This window comes from Aphis gossypii, chromosome 2 (genome assembly GCF_020184175.1).
Source record: "Aphis gossypii isolate Hap1 chromosome 2, ASM2018417v2, whole genome shotgun sequence".
Taxonomy (NCBI): Eukaryota; Metazoa; Arthropoda; class Insecta; order Hemiptera; family Aphididae; genus Aphis; species Aphis gossypii.
The window spans coordinates 87,770,935-87,795,348 of NC_065531.1; the positions used below are offsets into that span (position 1 = coordinate 87,770,935).

The 24,414-nt window shown below is 29.8% G+C and overlaps 1 protein-coding gene across 1 annotated transcript in view; it reads right to left on the reverse strand.

The window, feature by feature from the left end:
• Nucleotides 1–621: 621 nt before the first annotated feature.
• LOC114133067 (mucin-5AC) overlaps nucleotides 622–24,414 on the reverse strand; it is a 99,369-nt gene continuing 75,576 nt past the window's right edge. The window contains exons 2-5 of the mRNA XM_027998692.2: nucleotides 15,097–15,370; nucleotides 6,145–6,357; nucleotides 4,351–6,071; nucleotides 622–3,678 (exon numbers count right to left, since the gene is read on the reverse strand). Of these exons, the coding sequence (XP_027854493.2) occupies nucleotides 2,356–3,678; nucleotides 4,351–6,071; nucleotides 6,145–6,357; nucleotides 15,097–15,154 (3,315 nt within the window). The 5' untranslated portion in view covers nucleotides 15,155–15,370 and the 3' untranslated portion in view covers nucleotides 622–2,355. The remainder of the gene's footprint in view (nucleotides 3,679–4,350; nucleotides 6,072–6,144; nucleotides 6,358–15,096; nucleotides 15,371–24,414) is intronic.

Below are 24,414 nucleotides of genomic sequence, written 5' to 3' on the forward strand. Positions count from 1 at the left end.
CGATAACTCTACAGGACGGCCACAGGAAATCAACTCGCGCGTTACTTTATAACGATATTGCATTAGCCCTGCACCCACAGGCGGTCACGAACAGAACTTAAGACATTCGTCGCTCCGGTTGTGCGTTGGGTGAGTAGATCTCGATACAATATCCGACATTTTATGAGATATTACTGATCGACGTTGATCGTAATATGTAGGTGTATATGCATATAATATTATATTATTATACTATCATCATGATATTATAGCTACCGGTATTGCGCGAGTAACCGAGATCAAGGTCGCGTTGGTTTGCCGACGATCACGATGCGCCCGAGGAATAAGTATGCGTTCATGAATTGACTACGTTCAAGGATTTTTTTGCTTTGAAGAAATCAAAATCGAAAGCAAATCAAACTGGGTTATTCGTGCTATTGGTTTAGTGTATATTATACATAAATCATATTCAAACTATATGTAAGTAACGATTACGTTAAAATTAGAAACAAAATGTTCCAAACGAATAATCGTTTGATATTGATATTGTGTTCGTCGTTGATTTGCATGGAAAAATTATTTCAGGTAAACAGTAAGCAAGCAACAAAGTAAAAGAACAATATTATTATAATAACATTTCGATTAAACTGTACAAATATTTTATTACTAAATAATATTTAACTCTTACATAAAAAAAAAAAAAAATAGTTACATGGTATAAAAATAAACATATTAATACAATTTATATATATATATATAATAAAACATAATTACACTTAATTATTATTTATGATTTAAACAGAATTAACTAAGTTTTATCATAATAATAGTCTAATGATATTCAAAATTGTTTTTTTGACCTCTTCATATTTGGCACTATCCTCTATTTCTGGAAATTATTTTCTATTGGAAAATAGTAATTAATCATGACCAGTAACCATATTTGTTATTTAACCCCAAAAAAACGACCAGGAATAGGATCAAAGTGAATGAAGCCGGGGAGAAAAGATACACCGTAATATTTTGGCTTATTTTCAAACTTCGATTTCGGTCAGATGATAAATGAGCAAGTAAACGTATAGCCAATATACGTAACAAAATGTGTTACAATGGAAAATCGCTTATGGTGTGCTTTAATAATAATCATGGTTGTTTTTTCAAAAATAATAAAATGTAGGTATCTATACCAAATGAGCGAAAATTCACAAAAAATTATCGTACATGATTTAATAATTAAAAAAACGGAATCATAAATCCAACAGATTGTCGTCAACGTGCAATGACAAGTCGAGAGCCTTTTCAGGTTTTTTTTTTATCGGTTTAGTGTTTGTCGCGCAAATGGTATGACAATGAACATCCCAATGATAAGTTAAAGAGGTAAAAAGATATAAGAAAAAAAAAATTATATCAAAACGACAGACGAAACTAAACAATTCATATACATACTACAGAATCAAATATATTTAGAGTCGACTGTTACTCCTTACTGATACAATAATCATACAATATATATAAAAGCTAAAGGTATAATATAATATTATTTACAACGCGATACGCATAATAATAATAATAATAATAATAATAAAAAATAATAATAATGGGTTTCGATTGCGGCCCAAAGTGACGTTTTTATTTTTTCAGACCTTAATTGCAGGCCCGTATATTTTAGGTGAGAAATTCTATTTTTAGTGGTTATTTAAACTAAATAAATATCTCAATTTTTTTTAACGTATTTTGATATAAAATATAAAATGTATTATATTCACACTAAAAATATATGATGCAAATATTTCAATAATAGGTATAACATGTTATGAGGAATTCAATTCATTATTTTATACTTCATTGAGTGTATTTCAAATTTGAAAAAATAAAAATAATGCCAGATATTTCTAGACTTTAAGATTTATTTTCATATAATACTAATTTATCTATAAACAATTAAATTTTAAATATTTAAAAATTATACTATTATGAGCCTAATATACTGATTCCTAAGGCTGGCTAACATTTAAAATTTTATATTTATGAAATTATGTGTAAAAAATTTGAGAATATTATGTCTATGTTGTCTCTGTTTTATTTATACGTTAATGTATTATTCTATATAGTATATACCAATATAAATCAGGGATGTTATAATACAATTGGGATATTGATATTTTCAGGCCACAATCGAGGTTCTCCGATAATAATTTTTTGCTCCTCTTTACGATTTCACGAGAATTGAGCGATTGTTGGAAATCAAAAATAATAATAATTATGTAGTTATATACAAGTCACGACAATGGGTCATACGGATTTCCGGTCGTTGTTTTCCAGATAATAATATACAATGGCACGCGGGCAACGGCGGCGAGCACCGATATAGGTGATTTAACCCAAGAATGGGTAGCCACCGTAAGGTATGAAGTTGGGAAACTGCGCAACGGTCGGCTGGACGGCCACAGACTGGGTGACGTACGACGTGACCTGGGTGGGCACTACCGAGCTAGAGTAGATGGTGGTATATGCGGTCTTGGCACCAAACGTGAGCTTTAGAACTTTGCTATCGGTTTGTGTGACCATCGACTGGGTGATGACAGGAGTAGACGTGACCGCAAACGATGGCTGAGCTGGGAACAGCGTCGGTTGAACCGGGAACAGAGACTGCTGCTGCTGCTGGGGCTGCTGCTGTGGGAATATAGGTGTTTGCGGGAACTGGAACAATGGCGTGGGTTGAAGCTGTGGGGGCTGTGGCGGGAATGGTAGCGATTGTTGTTGTGGTAAAGCCAACGTAGTGGTGACCAGTTCATAATCGGTTCTCGTAACTGTGCCTACAGGTCGTGAGAGCGTTGTATAATACGTGGCACCACCGTTGACTACAGGTAACGCGTGGGTCTCAAAAACAGTTTCATACCGCAACACCGGTCGGGAAGTGGTGATGACCGGCGCTGGTATGGGCGCGTTTGGATTCAACAGTCTGTATAGAGCCAGTTGTTGGAGCTGTTCAGGGCTCATAGTTGGCGCTTGCAGCTGCTGTTGGTACTGATGTGACGGGTGTTCGATCGAAGATGAGTTTCCTGACGCCGACGCCATTCGATGTGCCTTCTTTGACCGTGGTCCATTGACCTTGTCCATCTGTGATAGATCGAACGCTGAACCAACATTTGACAAGTCCAGACTGTCTAGGAAAGCCTTAGCTGCGCTTGGATGCGATGATTCATCATCGTGGTTCCCGTTGTCACCATATTCGAGTTCTAAATGTAGTTCTGATCCGGCTTCGTCAAGTCGTGTATTGAACTCGTTAAGTGTTTTGCTTGGCACAAATTGGTACACTTCCATCGGTGGTAGCGTTTTGACTGCAGTAACCAGCCTGGTTACTTTATACGACTGGACCAACGTCACACTACTGGTGTCCGTACCCCGAACTACTGGCAGGATATGTGTCTTGAGCATTAGCTCGGTGGTACTAAAGCTCTCAGTCATCGTCTCCAGTGGTGGTGTGGCTTGGTCCGGAGATAAGGAGATCGGAGGCAGCGTAGCTAGGCTTGAATCAATTGGCTGCTCACGGCCGTACAAGTTGGGCGCCTGACTGGCCAATATGTTCTCAGACAGTGGTTCCACTCTAGCCGGTACTGGGCTTTCAGTCTGTTCTACCAAGCTTTTTTGGATCGTAGACGTTACCGTAATGAATCTGGTGTTTTTAACAGAACCCACCTGTGAGAAACAAAAATATTTCAAATATTAAAATGACTATTTTGAAAATAAGTTTATTTCTTAAGTTGCTTATGTAATAAATATATGTTTTAGGTTATCATCACCCATTTCCTAATCTTAATATTGGTTAACTTATTATTTTAGGGGTATTTATTTATAAATACATTGTATATTTTTAACCATACAATCCCTGTACAAATTTTAAGAAATTATTTTTAACGATGAATACTATTAAATGTTATTATTACTTTTTTTAGTGATTTATAATTTATAAATTTGTCTATTTTTTTTTTTTTTAATTCAATTTTTATAAAAACCATAACCACGTTTAAATATTATAAATATGATAAGTTTAAATTTAAATTTCGTGGTAATAATTCTTCTGTAATTATTTTTTTTTAAATATGCTAAACTTTCAGTAAATAATTTTAAAATAAAATAAAGAATAATTATTATTATCTTTGGTAATATTACCAATGACCACTGGTTATGTATTTTTAAATAAAATTATTTTTTACACCATTATTACAATTTATATATTTTTTTTTCATTATTTCTAGTTGGTCATATTCATTATTCATGTTAGAAATTATAAGTATTATCTAAGTATATATATATATATATATATATTATGTTAATAAAATATAAAAAGAAAGTATTGATATATTTTACTTGGAATGAGTATGGTGATTTGATCGTGGCAATTTCGTAGTATATGTCTTTGAATTCAGCTGGAGTAGATATTTCCACTCGGATAGTCTCGGCATTTGCAGTCGGGCTCACGTCTTGAACTAAAACGTCGTTGTCATCATCGTGTTGTAAGGCTGGTAATAAACCTGAACCAGCCAACGCTTGATCTCCGTTGTCAATTTGTACATCTGGAAAATGTGGTGTTAATGGTGTTGTGGCATTTTCCTGTCCATGGCGGTTTTCATCAATACGGCGAATAGTAACACGAGGTTTGGGAGAAGTTTTGTATTCCCAGCGTCCAGTTGGTCGTATGAGTTTGGATTTGAACGTCAATGGAGCTGTTGGAATGGGTTGTGGACTAGATTGGGGAGATTGTTCTTGTTGTTGGAAATGTTTTTTAAAAGCTCGTCGGTTGGCTGGTGTGACTACCGCTGCATTTGTATTACTATCATAACGCTTAGCACTAGGCTGGAACCTTCTTTGAGTACCAGCTCCTTCAGTTGATTCAACTTCTGGCTCAGAAGTAGTTGGTCTATTAAACCTGTTTTGTTTAAAACTGGGAGCTCTCTGTGTTGTAGTAGTAATTTTTGAGGTGAATTTAGATCCTTTTCTGTAACTAGGAGTAGTAGGTTCATTTTGAGCAGAGGTGAATTCGTTTTGTTCCTCGTCGGTTGTCGAATAATCTTCAAATTCTTTTGATTTACTTTTTGGTGTAGGTGTGTACTTGTTTTTATTGAAACCTCCAACAATAGCTGGTCTTCTTGATTGTCGAACTAAGATTGAACCGGGTTGTGAACCTACTAATGACTCTAGAGATTCGTCATCCAACCCAGAGCTAGCTGGAGTAGGTTCAACGTTTGGTGATCTAGTAGAGGGTTTTGGTGCAGCTGTTTTCAGGATTCGAACACCAGACGCAGATGGAGATATTTTTACCGCTACTTTTTTTGGTGCCTTATTTGTTACAGACTCTTCTTCTGCGTTAAAGTTTGCTACTGAGTTGAATGCTCGGAGTTTTCCATCAGGACCTCGACTTTTTTGAACGAGTACGTGTCTAGATATGGTAGGTTTTAAATCAATTACTTTAAATGTTTCGTCCACAACTTCTGATGGTTGTCGGGAAAGGAAATCATATTCTGGCGTCGGTTGTAAATGGTTTACGGCCACCTCTTCGGCCGGTTCACCAGAAATAACTTCTACTTTACTGTAAATTGCTTTTTCAACTACTTTAGATGGCTCTGGAGTACTTCCCTCAATAACTTCTACTTTAGTTACAATATTTTCTACGACTTTAGAACCCGACAAAACTATAACTTTTGAGCTTACCGCTGATTCTTTATTTGCGATTCCAACTGGTTTTGGTTTTTGAGGCGATGGTGTAGTTGGTTTTGCAACCGTTTTTTTTGTTGTTAATGGAGTTCCAGTTGATTTTTTTTCTTGTTCAGATTTTTTTATTGTATTTTTTGTTGTTGGTTGCTCTTTTGCAGTTGTGGTAATTGGTTCAGTAGTAGTTGTTTCTTTTGAGGTTATTAAAGGCTCATTCGAAGTCACAATTATTTCTTCATTTTGTGAATCGATTGGTAAATTTACTGGTTTACTAGGAGTTATTTCAATGGACTCTATTTCCAGCTGCTCTTTTGTTACAGGTTTTTCTGTAATAGTAGTGCGTGTAGCTTCTGTAGTTGACGGTGCTTCAACTGTAGTACCTAATAAATATAATTTATTTAATTTGTATATAATAATTTTAATAAATATTTTTTTTCGTAAATTAGTATTTACCTGGTGAAATAGATGCACTTTGTGGCATAAAAACCATAACAGTGTTACCAATCGTTGTAGTAAAGTCCAAAAATCCATACACTGTTTGCGTGATTTGAGAATCTGATGACACTACCTGAGAAGCGATAAGTTCAGGTTTTTCATAAACTGTATCAGGATTAACATATACGGGTCCTGGTGATGAATCACCGTTGACTAATCCAAACGATGAAACTAAAATATAAAATATTTTAAACATTAATTTCAATTAATTACAGTATATTTAATGAAAAGTATTTCTTGAAAATATCCCTATTTGAATAGTTCATAACAAGTACCATGATTAATTAGCCTATAATTAATCTGAATATATTTTTTTTTTCTTAGCATTTTTAAACTCGTAAATTTATACAATTTAAAGTTGAACAAAACATAATATTTATATGTATAAACACATTTCATGGATGTAATCGTTTATTATTTCACAGGAATATTATAGTTTCAAATGGGACTGTCCATTACAAAAAAGAGGGTAGGTTTGTATAGGGGACAATGTGAGAAATTGATAGTAACTGAGGCTAGAGAGGTCGTAAAATTATTACTGATGACAGATAAACGCTTGGCGGATAAACAAAATACCGTTTATTTGTGGAATCCAATAACATAGGACACTATACACTATTGCGTTCGAACAATAGATGGTCATTAACTCTATATACATGTTACTCATATGTATATATATATTTATGTACGCATGTGTCAGCGTATGGTACAGAACCATAGGAATTTATTATTGCTACATGTTGACAGGGGTGATAATATAATGTAATCATGAAATTTACGATTTGTGAGGCAAACGGAAGAATCCGTTCTTTTCATGCGCACCAATATGTTTCTCCACTAAATAGGTATAGTTTTCTGTATACTTGGACGTTTGTATATATATACAATATATTCACACTGTGAATAGTAATTATAAACATTATAAATTAAATGCTGAACGTATCCCGATAGATTATTTGTTTCGTTTTGTTAAAAAAAAAAAGATACTCGAACAATAAAAATCAACCCTAAGGAAAACCAAAAAACACACGCTAATTTTTTTTCTTTTTACAGACTGTTAATGCCATATTATGTACAATAAAATCATCAAAATTTAAAATTTAATAATATAAGTATTATTAGAGTATTTTGATCTATTACTAAATGAGAGTAATAGAGTATATTAATTAATAAAGCCATATAAGTATTTATTTCCTTAAGTATTTAAATAGTTTATCTTGTACAAACTGAAAATTAAAATAGAAGATCAAATATAATAAGTGAAAAATATATGCTCATCGTTTCTAAATTAAGTAAAATAAATTTAGAATTTATTAATCTTCATATTATGGAGGCATTTAATGACTAGCACAACACTATAATTGACTATTTATATATTATTATCATAATATAATATAATATTTTTAAAATAAATTTTCGTTGAAATATTTAAAAATGATGAATTTGCATAATAAGAGTATTTAATTTTTCCAAGTATTTCAAATTAAACTTAAAGAGAAACTAAACAATTTCTTAGTTATTTTATTTATTTAACTTTTTATGCAAACTTATTAACATTTTTGGTTAATTATCAACCATCAGAATGTTATTAATTCTACTGACATGGATTTCGCAGTGGGAAAAATTAATCCACTAACTTATCAACTGTTGTGGTTATTCGTAATAATATGTTACTTTTTTATAAATTCGTTTCGAGTTCACTAGACCGTACATGCGTCCAAATAAACCTGAGAAGTGCACTTTGAGATCACGATCTCGCCCGCGGTTCATGGTCCCATGAGATAACATGCTCCGAACTGTGTCAATGCTCAATAACATGCTTTTCGTTTACCCGAGTAAACTAGGCAGTTCACTAACTCAACCATACGTTCACACTGGATTCAATTAATGTTGAATATATCAATAGTAATACACATAATAACGAAATGATTTGTATTTTTAAGTCACGTGATTATTTTTTTTTATACGAGATAATTATTTTAAAATTGAAATTGTGTATGTGAGAAAGTTCGATAATTTAAGCATGTTTTACAACATATTACTAAATAAAAATTTGTCAATATTTTTTTCTGAGCTTCAAACAACTGCACCAGTAAAACTGGACATGAGATATAAGCAATTTTGTATGAAACAAGATACTATTATTATAAATAAACAATTTTAATAAATTATAGTACTTACAAGACATTGTTAAAAGTAATTTTCTATTCGATGTATGATGATATTGTATAAAATACATAGTATGCACCGTATATATAACAGTGGGTATAGAAAATAAGATAAGTTAACTTTGGAATATATATTTCAGAGTACCTATTATAGCAAACCAGAAACTATTTTCAGCAGTACAGATTTAATCCACTGTATGCAGCTATCTGCATAGGTTAGACAAATTGTTTGAATAAAAAGTTTTTTTTGACCTTTTCAAATGTTGAAAAACATAATATTATATGAAATTTGCAATGTGAAAAAAAAAACAGAAAACTCTTTGAATTAGTTTTAATACTTCAATTCATATATTATTATTATTATAATATATTTATTATACTATAATAATATATGAGATAAAATTGATTGAATATCTACTATAATTTTAATATACAATTTAAAAAAAAAATCATCTCGATATGTTAACAAGATTGTTAAAAGTCCCGTCAGATTTAGTTCAGATATTGCTTATACAATTTAATATGTTCAACGTCTGCAGGTTTAATATTTATACTTTTTTTTACATATTATGTATGTTGAAATTGAAAATAAGTTTAATAACACCAAATATTGAGAACGACAAATGAAGAAGATTTTTGTTAAAAGTGCCACAACTTGTCCACGGGCTAAAAAACGTTTTCTGTACAACAACATATTGTGAACAACCTAATTGTTATACGGAGAAAAAATTTAACAGTTGATGACAACATTTAACTCGTTTCAAAACTTTTCCTACACAACATAATAAACATTCCATAGAAAATGTGCATAAAAGTTTCCCAATAGATCGCTAGAATCAATTTAAATGATGAGCACAATATTATAATTTAATAGTTTGGATCTATTTTGCATTTCGTTTTTATAACCTAACAGAAATACTGATCACAAAATATTTCAAGATTTTTATATACTAATCGAAATCAAGACACCATATAATCGTAACCGAGTACTGTATAATTTAGTTTGTTATTTAATTAGTTCAACAAATTCATAGTAAGAAAGTTTGGAGTTATAACTGACAATGGACAGAAGGATACATGCCAAGTTGTATTGTCTTAAAAGACATCAAATCTCCTAAACTATCATCTAGAGTTATTTGTTTTTTTAATAACTTACAGCTGTGTTTCTAGACGACAAAAATGGTTATGAAAATTATTTCAATAACTAATATTGCACCATTAAAGTTGTCTTAACAGATATTACAAAATTACATGGGCCTAAAATAAATATTAACGAGAAAAAAAAATTCAGTTTTCGTTGAAAAACATATGAATAAAATAATTTTTGAATAGATAGTTATACATTTCTCCAAAAAAACAACTATTGTTTAAGATTTTTTCTCTAAGAAAATTTTAATATTGATTAATAATTTCTCTTAATTTGATTTGAATTTATTTTTTTTTTCGTAAACATTTTATCAAAAATTAGCTATTCAAAAGAAAATTGAACATTATTACAATATTGTGTTTAAAAAAACAATAGTAAAAAAATTCATAAAACGTAGGTACCCAAATTACATCTTTATAAGAAAAAAATAATTTAATTTTCATCCTACATAAGAAATGTATGCACGCTTTCAGATTAATGGAAAAAGTTCTCAAACCACTTTGATATTAGAATAGTTTGCACTTAAAAATAAAAATAAACCTGCTTTACCTAGGATACAAGGGCCTGAATAAATATGAAATAACGATTTTTGTTTCTGAGTACATAAAATTAATTTAGCATCAGGTGGGTGTTGCAATTAACTTTACTGAAAACATGTAAAACACATTAAAAGTTCGTCAACTTTGGTAGTATAAAATGAACTTCTAATAATTTAATCAGTAGATGTGGGAGTATAGTATTAGGTATATTATAATATGCAAAAAAATACATCAATAAAATACAAAACATACTTTATATTATGTCAACTACGACGCAGTTTTATACAAAATGGTTATTTTAAAAAAAAAAACGATGGTTGTACACATAGACCTTATACTCTAACTATACTCTACTAAGTATAAGGTCTATGGTTGTACCTGAACTACGACGATTATAAAAAAAAAAAGAAAAATATCACGATGATCATGGAATCACGGCTACCATTTTGTAAAACTCTCAATCAGCTGCATATAGTAACTGGCCGAACAAGGAGGCTAGACACAAAAAATAAATACTTAATATGATTTATTTTTATAATATCGTGCTGGACTGTAATTTTATTGTTTCAGCATCTTCGAGTATTTTAGTTAAATATAATAGGTGATTAGATAGAAATGTAGAATTATTATAGAAGCATTGTAAATGATGTTAATAATATTAATAATCATAATGCATAGGTACCTACGCTTTCCGCGACCGTGAACCGGAATAATTTTCCCTGACCTGAATTATATTATTATAATTATTTAATATTAAACAAAACAGTAAAATCATGTACACATTATGTGAGTCAGAATAGGCACTAGCGCTATTCAAGGGTGTGTGTGTCACACACACATTATTTGGCAAATGTGTGTGAGAAACCTAAACGTCATCTCTTCGCGTTCAAATCTCACGCTTGTAATAATTTCGTTGTATATTTTAAATCTCATAATCGTAGTTTTTTAGTAGTATATATCGTTTAAATGAAATTTGTATTGAACCAGGCGCACAATGGCCAAGGCGGACCCGTTGATGAGATTTACGAGTGCATCGCAGATTCAAGAAAAAAAAATTCGCACGAACCCAACCTCCGACCTAGATCCACCAATGACATTGGTGTATAATTAGTCTAAGGAGACTCGACGACGACTACGAAAACGAAGAAGACGAAGACGATTATGATTTTGAGGATGATGATGATAATGATTATCGTGTGTAGGGAGAACGTATTCTCACGCGCAGATGACGATATACCATTGTTGTGACTAACCCATTATATAAAACGTTAAACGATCGAAATCTGTGGTAACGACGAAATGTAATATACCGATCATAACGGCGATGATGATGATAATAGTAATAACGCTAAAATATAAGTATAATGGGTAGGTGGTAATATTAGTACAAAAATCGATCGTTCTGGTGGACTTATTGGCAGGGGTGTAACTGTGTAAGTCGTTATTGCTGTGTACGTCAAACGGTCTGTAGCCTACCGAATCTTGATTATTTTCTATCTACTTTTCAGCGCGGTACATTTTTTTAACCGCAAAAAAATTGCTATAGTCAAATTGGTAGTCCATTAGATTATTCGTTATGAATTCAGAATTATTACTATTATTATTAAATGATTATTCAAAGTTTGTCAAACCAAGGAGCTCCATTATATGCATACAATGTTCATGAATTTAACCACAATCTGTGTTTATACTCTGCAGAAGTGCAGTAAAATGTGGCAATGAATTAAAACACATTCTCGCCCTTTATTATTGTTTAAAACACTGTCCCACGAGACTTAAATCCTAAGCAGTATATTACGCTTTATCGATATAATATTCAACACCAGTCTGTTATAATTCTCTGTTGAAATATTGTAAAAGACATCTCCTCTAAGCTGAATAAAATTAAAGCTTTAATAATTAAAAAACTGAAAATTATTTTTAATTTATTAAAATTGTACAATTTAACGACCGTATTATATATTTTGCAAAATCTATAGTAAAATTATTCAATTTATTAAAATAATAATTTTCATTGTTTTTATATTTTTGTGCTGTATGCTCGTTAGCTTTTACGTTTATTATACGATGCATGTTTAGATAATGTACATTAAACATTTAACACTAACCAAATTAAAAAAAAAAAAAAAAAAAAACACTTACAAATTATTTTTCAAAATATAAAGTACGACTACTAAGAGCTATAATGATTCAAACAAACAATTTTTATTACCAGCTAAAAATCTTCTTAAGTCTTATGAATTTATACTTAAGTTATTACTTTATTACAGTATTACACTAACATAAAAAAAATCATTCGATCAGACCTCTTAATGCAAATTCTAAATTACGATATTATTTCTTATAAGTATGATTGTACTGGCGTATTTTCTGTTTGTATTCAATTATTCTTTATTGTAGAATATTTCTATGACAAAATAAATGATACTTAACTTAAATTAGTCATAATATTTATACTTTAATTTTATTTGGTGTAACGTATAATTCAATTTTATTGATTCAGTGGTATATTCAAAGCTGTGTTACAATAATGATGTAGTAATGTGTTGTTTTTTATTCTTGTAAAACGCTTGAAATTTTAATGGTATCTATTATAAGCTTAAACATTGAAGATATTTAATGGTAATAATAGAGATAGTTCTTATATATTTTTTTTAAAAAATCTTAGAAAATAAATATAAAAATTATAAAAACGATTAATTATGGACAACTATATCTCTAGTTAAACTGGCAGACAATATAATAGTAATAAACTCGAATAAGAATTATCGTATACTTCAAAATTAATAATTAGTTATAATATTTAAAGAGTGGGTTTTATTTTAATAAGAGGTTATCTGAACATTTACATTCTATCAGAGACATTCGGAATTGTAAAATTGTGACAATGGATTATACACCCACCAACGACATTCCTTCATATGGGACTAGTATAAGAAGTAACTATCATGATAGTTATACGTCATTATTCTATTTTAATAGGCAAATTATTGTGCAACAGAATAAGATATATATAAATAAAAACCGTATGTGCACTAAACAAGCTTTATTGAACAAGAAATATGTGAGGACGTATTATGGACGAAGTAATCAATCTTACTAACCATTAGTATTTATTAAGCGTAACATTTTAATGAAATCGTCACATATAATGATGAGTGAGTGAACATTTCGCTGTAATTTCTATTGCAAATGATGTCGTGTTTATCAACGACAGGCGAGGATTCAAATCTAAAGAAGATATTCGTGTCTGATACATTATACTTATCCAATAATCCAACACACTCTCGTAAACATAAACTTACTGTTGATGGTTTCATTTAATATCTATAAATCCTACTATAGAATCATTTAAAAGTTTAACATGTAATGCAATGGTGTGTGGTTTTCATATCAATCACTATACCATTAGATATAGTAATACGTATTTTATAACTTATAAGACATGACCGTTAAACTCACTTTGATATCGCATCAAACATTGAATTATGACTGAAAAATGTCTAGTTTGAAACTGTTATAATACTGTGATATGTCGAAATAATTTCTTATACGTTTCTTTTCGTTTGAAAATTACGGATATGAATGTTGTGTTAGTTTATTTAGAAACAACTGTACAATTTTAATCATGTTAATTCAGTATTTATGATGCACAATGATTAGTGAAAAGAGATTAATTAATCTTAAATTAAAAAAATGATGGATTAATTATTGAATGTCTAAGTGCATGAAACGAAATAATTAGATTACTGATATTGTCAAATAAAAAAAAAAACATGAAAAAATCAGGTTATATAATTTATGTAAACAAATACATAGTGCTTAGTACGAAAAAATAAACTAAATAAAAATATATATAAATATATGTATATATTAATCTGTGCTAATAAAATAAACAGCAGTAAAACGATAAATAATTTAATATTATTTGTAAACAGAAATTTAAGTGTGCTTAACTTATTAACAAAATAAATTATTTTTTATGATTTAATGCTGGTGTATATGATTTTGGTTCAAAACGTATAATGAATGTTAAATTATTTAATAGCCACTTTGTTATAATAGGTCTATAAGCTTAATATAATAATTAAGGTGTAAATAATCAAATTTGAAGTATTATTTTTCTGTAGAATATTTTAAACAGAATACTAAAACATAAACTCTAACAAGAATGTTTAATAAAAAATATTAACTTTTCAATTATATTTTTTCTAAACGTACCTACACTTTGAAAATGTTCAAAATTAATATGGACGTTTATTAGTACTTTTTTTTTTAAATAATACCCCATTATATAACACTAATAATAATAATGCATTTTAATATTAAAAATTATTTATCATGAATAATAAATGGTTATTAATTTCACAGCTTCTTTTAAATAATTTGAATATACAATTATTTTTTGGTAGTACACTTTATGTAGTCTTTATGTAATGAAAATCATGGTAACAATTTATTATTAAATTATTTCTTATACTTGCTTTTTTTATGCAGTCAAGAAGAAAAATACTAATTAAAATATATTGTTATATATTATTAATTAATATTATAGATTTGTAAATTTTATGCACTTCTATTTTATAATAAACTAACAGTATTCATAAAAAAATGGTTTTAGTTTGTATTTGACACCATTGATAGTTTTGGAGTAATAATATAGGACTATAATTGCTACCAAATACCGTCAACCTGATTTTAAATACTTGGACTATAGTCGAATTTCTGAAAGCCAAAATCGTAAAATTCCTATAAAATACTTTCCTTTTTATTTTTTGATCTATGACTTTCACAGTATCACATCAATAAAAACGAAAACAAAATATGAATTAATTCATCATAATTGAATATTATGTACCATATACAACAATATAAAATAATACTATAGCAATTTAATAATAATTGTATAATAATATACAATAAAATATCAATAAGACTAAGTGTAAAACTTAATTTAATGTCACAATAATAACCCCAAACATTTGTATTTTCTCACATGAAATAATTGTTTTGATATATTTTTAGAAAGCTTCAATCATATTACATATTTACTTACTTTTTGCCAATAGTAATACGAAACACAGCGAAAACGTTTTCATCTCAGCAGACATCATTTTGACTGGAATGGACGAAAAAACTTTGAGTTTCTATGTATTTATTTTAGCGTTTATCAATTTTTGTAAACGGTGAAACAGAGTATATAATATATATACCCCTAGATGAAGGTCACGTCTTTGTGAGTATATCTCGGATGCCTTTCAGTGTTGCAGTCTTCGCCTGGATGAAGTCATTTCAACAAGCCAACTGACAGTCCATGTGTACACGAAAATCTGAAACAAAAAAATAAGGAAACATAAAATTATAATTATGTGTACGTGAATTACTACTAGTTTATAATGTTTATATTATATATAATCAAAAATCATATGAATACTATACATTTTTACTGTCAAGAGACAAGAATTTCATTTAATAGTTGTACACCAACCACAATTTTAAATTTTGTATTTTTGTATTTATATAATATCATTATACTTGGTTTATGTCGACAAATAATTATACAATATATTATACTTAATATAAATTAAAATTATTACGATAGTAATTGATAGGTACAATTCTTAATTCTTAAATTTAGACCTAAAATTTAAAGTTAATATAGTCTGATATTTTCCTAAGGTTGTTGATGTATAAAATATAATTTTGAACATTATTGAACTTCTCTTTTTTTTTTTTTATATTATTAATATTATAAGTAAGTATTTAAAGTATGTATGAGAATGTGTCATGCAATCAATTTATCTCTGTGCCTATAATATAAGCATCCTTAACATTTATAAACGATTGGCGAGAGTATATAATAAACTATATTTTATACGCTATAGAGTATAGAATGGCTATATAAAATGAGACAATATAATGATATATTCAACATTTTCATATAAACGAGTTTTTCAAGCGAAAATCTAATAGGGTGTCGCTCTTCGGCCAGAGGCGTATACGAAGTGTGTGTATATGTGTTTGTATGTGTATGTGTGTGTGTGTGTATATATATATATATATAATATATATATATATATAGAGAGAGAAAGAGAGACAATGTATAATATGTATATATATATATATATATAGTCGGAATAGCTGGGGGGAATGAAGAAGATATTTCCTGGGAAATTTAAAAAAAATGTATATATAGGTACCTACATATAATAATATCGTTTTGGTATTTTTTCCACTCTTCCGAGTAAAGTGAAGCGCTTTTTTTATGTATCGCGTGTAATACTACTACCACTGCCACTATAATACCACTTCTACCACTACTCACACTACCCTACGTATTCTACGTGCAAGCGCTTAGAAGCACATGTGTGTGTATATATAAACAGTGAAAATTATCGACGTCAGACCCGAAATGGACCTATCGAAAAACGGAACGACGGCGGGCACACGAAACCCTCGTGGCTGATGTACCGTGAACGCGTGCATACGTTTAACACCGTTAGATTTGATCCCCCACCACTCCATCCATACTTAACTACTCCATACCCATACGCAAGTACACCGATCTGGCGTATACGAATACATGTACACGCGAAAGTAGATCCTAACAAAGGCACTTTATTAGTTTCCGGGTGCGCGGGTTTTGCGGGTGTGTGCGAACAAGCGAGCGTTTCTATATATTGTGCGCTGATCGTATTTTCCCTAAAGACATATAAGCGGATCGGCAACGAACGCGGGTGGACCGTGGAAATACGACGTGGGGTCGATGGCGAAATTGGCATTTTTGTTGTTTTTTTCACCACCCCCTCAAATCCACTTCCACTACGAACATTTCTTCCCCAGACGCGATTTTTTTTTTTTTTTTTTTGTACGAAGTACACGTTCGCTCGCTTTCAATTTGCAGTAAATCCGAGTGCGACGGACGTTATTTACACACGCGCGATGCTTAAAACGGCCACGGGATAACAACGCATACGACCGTAGCCCTCTTGGACGGACGCTTTAATCCTCGAAGCCGGAATGTTTATATATTATTATAATGACGTCGTACACGCGCATCATTCCGGTTCAGCGTATTTAAAAGTTTTAATAATTCACACGATATTGTACGCACGAGCGTGTGATGTGTATTAACGTTTATCTATATTAATAAAATATAATTCTTGTATATGTATGTAAACGATTCACGGCCCAGTCTATTGCACTCGGTGTTCTAAATGTTGCTAATAGGTAATACTTTACTTGAATATTAAAACCAATATTTTAAAAAGGTTCTCACACGAAAATTCATCGGCTCGTGAAGAAAATAAAATAATAATTATAATTAGATATAATCTTAGACCTATTATTTACATTAAATTTAAATTAATAATATATTGAACATTTTAAAAGTTTAAAATGCAGTAAGTCCACAGATATTTGCTACGAGCTATACTTTAATATACAATATGCACGTATATAATATAATTCATCGAATAATGACACAAGAAGTGGGTGGCTTAGTCATCGCTTCCATAGGAAATATACCAAATTAGTAATGATCATGTTTAGTCATGTTTTGTTTTAATCTTGAGTTTATACGTTTAACTGTTTGTGGGTTTGGAGCACTGGAGCGCCAGATATAATAAATATTTCTCAAAAATGGTATTTTATAAATTACACTCACTCTGCCGATAACTGTGTGATGACAAATACGAAATAAACAATTTCGATTTTGAGTTAATACTTTCATAAAATAAAGTAGATATTATTTTCGTTAAACTATTGCAGTGCCAAACCATCTATATATTGCACTTTGTCCACAAACCAGTCATATAAAACTAAAGAATGTAATTTAGCTGAGGTTAGTAGTCATTCGATTGTAAAACTTAAAACACGAATTCTAACGAACAAAACAAAAATAATTTGGCCGAGATTGTAGAAGTTTGTTGAAATTTTTACTAATAATGCAACAACTGTATTAATAAAATAATTATATTTCTTGATTATTATAATGTTTTATTGTGTGAGTATGGTTGAAATGTCACAATTTCTACAAAAGATTATCTTACACTTTCCGCCATAAGTTAATGACATTGATGTTTATAATAATATACAACTAGTATAGGATTCAAATCATAAATTTTACATGCATTTCTATACAGAAGTATATCCGTGTTAGTGGTATACAAAATAAATATTATGCCCGCTTGCACACAAACACATTATTTGAAAATCGATAGCTTTAAACATTGAAATACCCAATGTGCAATGAATTTTAACCGTTGATTTATGTAATTAAACCTAATCAAAAAATAATAAGGTTTAAATTTAAATTAATTATTTTACCATTAATAATTAATTTATATTTTGAGGTGACAGGAGTTTTGGAATGAATGACGTAATAGGTAGGTTAGGAAATCTCCTTATTAATGTGTTGCCTTTTATGAGGTAGGAAGAAAGTGTGACATTCTAAGACGCTCTGCTAATTATTAATACAGTTTAAACAGTTGTTTAAACATCCATTTGAAACGAAATAAAATATTATAAATTAGATAGTTAAATTTTTTTTTTTTACTTAACGAGTGAATATAGTTTTTTTTTCATCATATATGAATCCAACTCAGCCACTGTTTGATAATATAAATATAAAATATAAGGTTTAAGGTTTCTAAAAACATTTTAATAAATAAATATTGTATAACGCTATTGTATAATAGTGATATTATATTATATTCTATATATAATATTCGGTCATCTTGATTTGTTCAAACAACAACATTAACTCTACGAGTGCAATATACTTATTAGTATTTACAAACAGTCGTTTTAATATGTTGATATCGATCAACAATATTACTGAGAGTTTACCTTTACCGAGATGTTCTATCCAAATAATGTGTTAGTATAATATTCGTATTGGAATGTTATTCGACAAAGATAAAATAAAAAATAAACATCAACCAAATCGATCTGTGCGTTTCAATTCGAATTCTATTGTTTGTAAAAGCTTTTATTAAAAGGTACAACGATGAAAAATGTATCCAATTGATGTCTCCAGGAAAAAAAAACATTGTGACTGTTGCAAAAAACCTATCCTCTGTTTACGGTTCCATTGTGAAAAATCCACAACACGTCGGCAAAAGAATGATTTCGGCGAACGTTGATTTGTGAAGTTTGTCACGAAAATGTTAATAAAATAAAAATAAAAATAAAATCCTCGCTTAATTGATAATGAATATTGATGAAAATGTTTTCTCGGAATCCGTCACCACCATGATGTAGATACTATACCTACTCTTACATACTGTTATAATATGTATAACGTAATAGTGAGTACACTCTGCACACTTTTATTTAGAAACGTTTCGGGAGATGTTTAAACATTTTCAATGTTATCATTATTACATTGAATTTATTATTATTATTTATTAAAATATAAATATGTAAGCTGTATAATAATTATTTGATTATTATTTTAGCCATAATACTCGCATAATATAATATGATAATTGAAATTTATGGTGCTTGTAGATTTTTCTGTTTAAATGTTGAGCAATAATCAATTAACGATGATTTTAACACTGTTATGCATTCAAAAAAATATAACCACCTAAGAACAAATCTAGAAACCACTATGGACAGATGAAATTTATCACTCATCATCTAACATTCTAATACATAATATTAATATACTGGTTCCCGTATGTTTTGACGAAAGGACAAATACACGGCCGATTACCTACTTACATCACGTCGGGCCTAAAAATACTGAAAAATTGGTTGATGGAAATAATAACGACAACCACAGCGACTGCTGGAAATCAGTAACAATATATTAGAATAGAAAATGCATGTAAATACTAGTGATAAAATCGACTTACGGTCGTAAATTATTCGCGGGTTACGCGTAACAGGTGGTCCACGATCGCGATGTGCAATAACAGTTTCGATAAAATTTCCTATTTTATTAGTTTTTAAATTACACACACACACACACACACACAAAATAGGCGTACCACAAACATATTATATTATATTATAATATACTATTTATGTGAGTGACTATATTTTTCTGTCGTTTCTTCGTCCCTTACAAGCGGCCGGCTGTTGTTTTTTAAACAACTCACTTTCACCGAACATCATGCAACCACACATGTAGTAAAACTCGAAAACTAATACATAAAAATCGCGAAATAACGCGTACTATCGGTTGTTAATTTAATAATATTATAAACTATATAATAAAATGATGATATAATTTATGGATTTTATTTTCGTTATCTCTTAGCTGTTTAGCTGTGCCAGATTTTGGTAATGTGGAAACACCACCGCATATATTATATTAATTAATAATTCCCTAATGTTGTCGTATACCTATCTGACCTATGGATTTAAGGACGAGAACATTTATTAAACAAATGACAATAATCACCTCTATATATTATGTACAAATGCAATAATTACATATGTAACGAAAATTCTATATATGTATTTAAAAATGCAATTACGCACTTAGAGCTTATAATATTTTATTTTTAGAGTGAAATGGTAAAAATCTTGAAATCGGGTAGCAATGCCAAAAAATTGGATTATAAAATATCTATAGTCTATACACCAACCACAATATAACACATTCATATACTAGTATTATATTATAATATAATATACAAGATCTACATTTTATCAGCCGATCTCTATTGTTTGCATATTTGTAGATATTTGTTTTTGATATTTTCGTCAAGTTCGCCGCTTTTACTGTGACAGTTAATTTTTCTGTTTTAAACTACAGCCTTTCCGGTTATCTAAATGTTAATTTTTCTTAAAACTTCGCCGAAATTGCCTATATTAAACCCCCTTTAAAATTGTTAAGTTAATTCCCTTGTCAATTTTATTAAAGTATTATCTTTACATAATACTATACCTAAAAATATCTTATCGTAAGAAAGGAATTTTTTTGATTTTTGATTTTTGTAATTAGAAGTAGCAAAGGGTAGAAGTTTTGCTAATGACTTTGATGTTTATGTACCTCGAATTTAGGTTTTTCTATTAATAACAATATTTTATAGCATTATAGTTCATAATACGAGCTTAGTAAAATATCAAAGGGAAAGTATGGCTATACAATATAACATACTATACAATATAGCTACCCTGCGAAAGTTGTGGTCCGTTTCTTCACTCACCATATATACTATATATTATACACAATATGACATTATTAAGAATAAATTATTGAATCATTAAACTAAAATTTTAATAATAACAACGATATATTGTGTTGAACAATAATTCGCGTCGATCCACATCGCTGCAGATAAATTAAACCGTCGTGACGCAAAAGCAAAATAGTACACATATTTTATTATGTATTAAAAACGGTTATTGTCACACGCGCTTGCAAAGTCGACGAATAATTGTATATTTTATAATAATATTGTTACTTATGATAATATTTCCAACGAAACCCTTCGGCTGTATCTGTGCCATCACGAGTATATTGGTAAAATTATATTGGTAATGGTATCATGTTTCGACTACTGTTTTACGTTGCGACATGCATTTGTACATGTCGTTATGTATTATACTATATTATACCAGATGCGTATATTGCATACGGATTAGAAGTGTATTGTATCCTTGATCTATGATCCAAACACCTCACGCTTGTATTATATGCATCAAGTTTTATTTTATGTATAGTACGTAAACGCTTTAATCGAGTTAAACATGTTGATAACTAAATGGGCTCTTATAAATGGCAAGGAGGTAATTTATTATTGATATAAAATATGAGGTAATCGAAGCTATAGTCAAGATTTATTTTCATCGTATCGATATTACATTATTTATATTTAAAACCTATGAGATAACATTTTAAAATAATTGTATTGGGTGTTCATAATCAGAATATATCGTTATTATCGTAGTCACACGCGAACGCTATATATATAAGTAGTATGATGTATTTAAGATTTTTCATAAGTTTAATACAAGTTAAATTCTCACCCTATACCAGATATTACATTTAGATATTTTTATTTTGTACATTCAGTAATTGTATGGTATAGCTGACTGCAACCAAGAATACAGAGACGTTATACTACGTATTTACTCGTATAAGGCCATTATGTACTCGTAATGCTAAACAGACGACAATATATTACGACTTGGCGGTTTGACAATATCAATATCAAAGCAGAGGTCGACCGAAGCCACCACCAATCAACATCGTTCGGCGATAACTTGGAAGAGATGAGCAGTGCTCATCTGAGCACTACAATAATAATTATAGTTACTATTCCGTAAACCGTAATATAATAATATAATGCTACGATATTATAAATTCGTTAGTCGCATCCAAAATACGAAGCCTACAGTGTGCACAATACGTCACTACTCACTATACACAATATTATATATATGTACCCGACTGCGGCGTCTTTGTGCTGCACAATGGGACCCGTTGCACAATTGAATGATAATAATAATATTATTATTATTGTTACGAGAGAGAATACCCACGTCTGTCTACGGCGCCAACTGCAGTGTTTATCCATTTGAATTGAGATAACATATTTTTCGGAAGATTCTCGCTACTGTAGTGGTCCGACTCGTCGTCGTCCAGATGCGATATCGTTACGCAATAATATAATGTTATTATACAATATGGAGATGCATGGTTACCATGGTTGCTCGCTACGATAGTAACACATTATTGTTGCCGCCTTCCGGTCGAATATACCTTCCAAGAGGCAGTACAAAGTCCGTCATTTGTCCGTTTCCGCCAAATCTACTATATCTATGTGGATACTACTGTCGAATCATTAGAATGCGCAAATATTATTATTATTATACTCACCAATACATATAATATACGTTTCAATTCCTCCGAATGCGACGGGTCATGCATTAGACAGCTAATATTGCAATACTACTCTTTAGCTCCGTCGCTAGTGCTGTTTCATCAAACGTCGTTTATATTTTATATTAGCTCTAGTCTAGGGCACGATAGCTTTAAATATATAACTATTATATTAGAAGCCAGATTTAAATATAAATCACATTATTTTTTGTTTGATCCAAGACACTGCATTCCAAATAGGTACATAATATGTTTCATGTACATAAACTTCAAAGGTAAAACTTTTATTTATCATTTTTTTTTTTTATTAATTCAGTTAGTTGTATTAATTTTTAGTGTAAATTAATTGTATACACTTTAAGTGATACCTAACTAAATAAGGGAATACAAATATTTTATCAAAAAATATTGTTTTCATAATACTTGCTTCAATAATTTTGCTTTTTTAAATATTTTTCATACATATAAAATGTTTTATTTGTGAATACGATAACATTTTTATATAACTACTGTATACATTATTGGATTTTGTATTTTACAGGGACTCAGGCAAATAACAGAGATTGTGTCAGTTGCAATACATCGCAATTGCATTTATTTTTATTTTAAGTATATGCCTACTTTTAATTTATTGTGCATGGTATTTTTTTATTGGTAATATTGTTAAGATAAAGAAGTGTTAACAGTTCAGAAAGTTATTAAACGGTCGTTTTTATCTAGTTATTGTGCCTGTTAAGACAATTTGAATTAATTTAAAGCTAATAATAATTGCATTAAAAAGGTGTTTTTAAGTTATTTTTTGAGTATTTGTTGTTAATTTTTTAAGCTTAATGCTTTTGTATATTAAATAATCAGACAAATTTATATTATGCCTATATGGGCTATATGTATCATTATTACTATTACACTTATAAGATCCCGAAATGTATTTACTTCGTTGGATTAAATCTAATGTCTTGCCACCAAGTGAATAACAACTAAAATAACTACAATGAAATGAACACTAAAAGACAATGATGCTCGCGGCCATGCACGTTTTGATACATACAAGACAAAACCGTAAGCCAGGCAATAAGCAATTTATTTATACAATTAATAATAATAATAATAATAAGAAGAAGAAGAATTAATAGAACCATCTACCTAATAGAGTATATGATATAACAATAACGTCAAAACGTGATACCATAATTTGACTTTTTAATTTTTACACGCATAATCGTAGTCACAAGCAAAATATATAAAAATGATTAAACAATTTATTGCGCACTCGGTTATTAATATCCGCGAAACTTACGAAGTGAAAATAATTATAATTATACTGCCAACCATGGAATGGTTAGATTCACATGATGTAATATTACAATATTATTGACTAATGTAATGTTCATACCGGTCATTTCCGTTTTGTGCACGTAATTTGAATGTAGTCCAAAAAATTCCTGCCAGAGACCTAACCCAGCGTGCGAACGACATCTTATAATAATATTAGGTACTATAGCATTGTTGTCGCAAATCGTATAAATATTA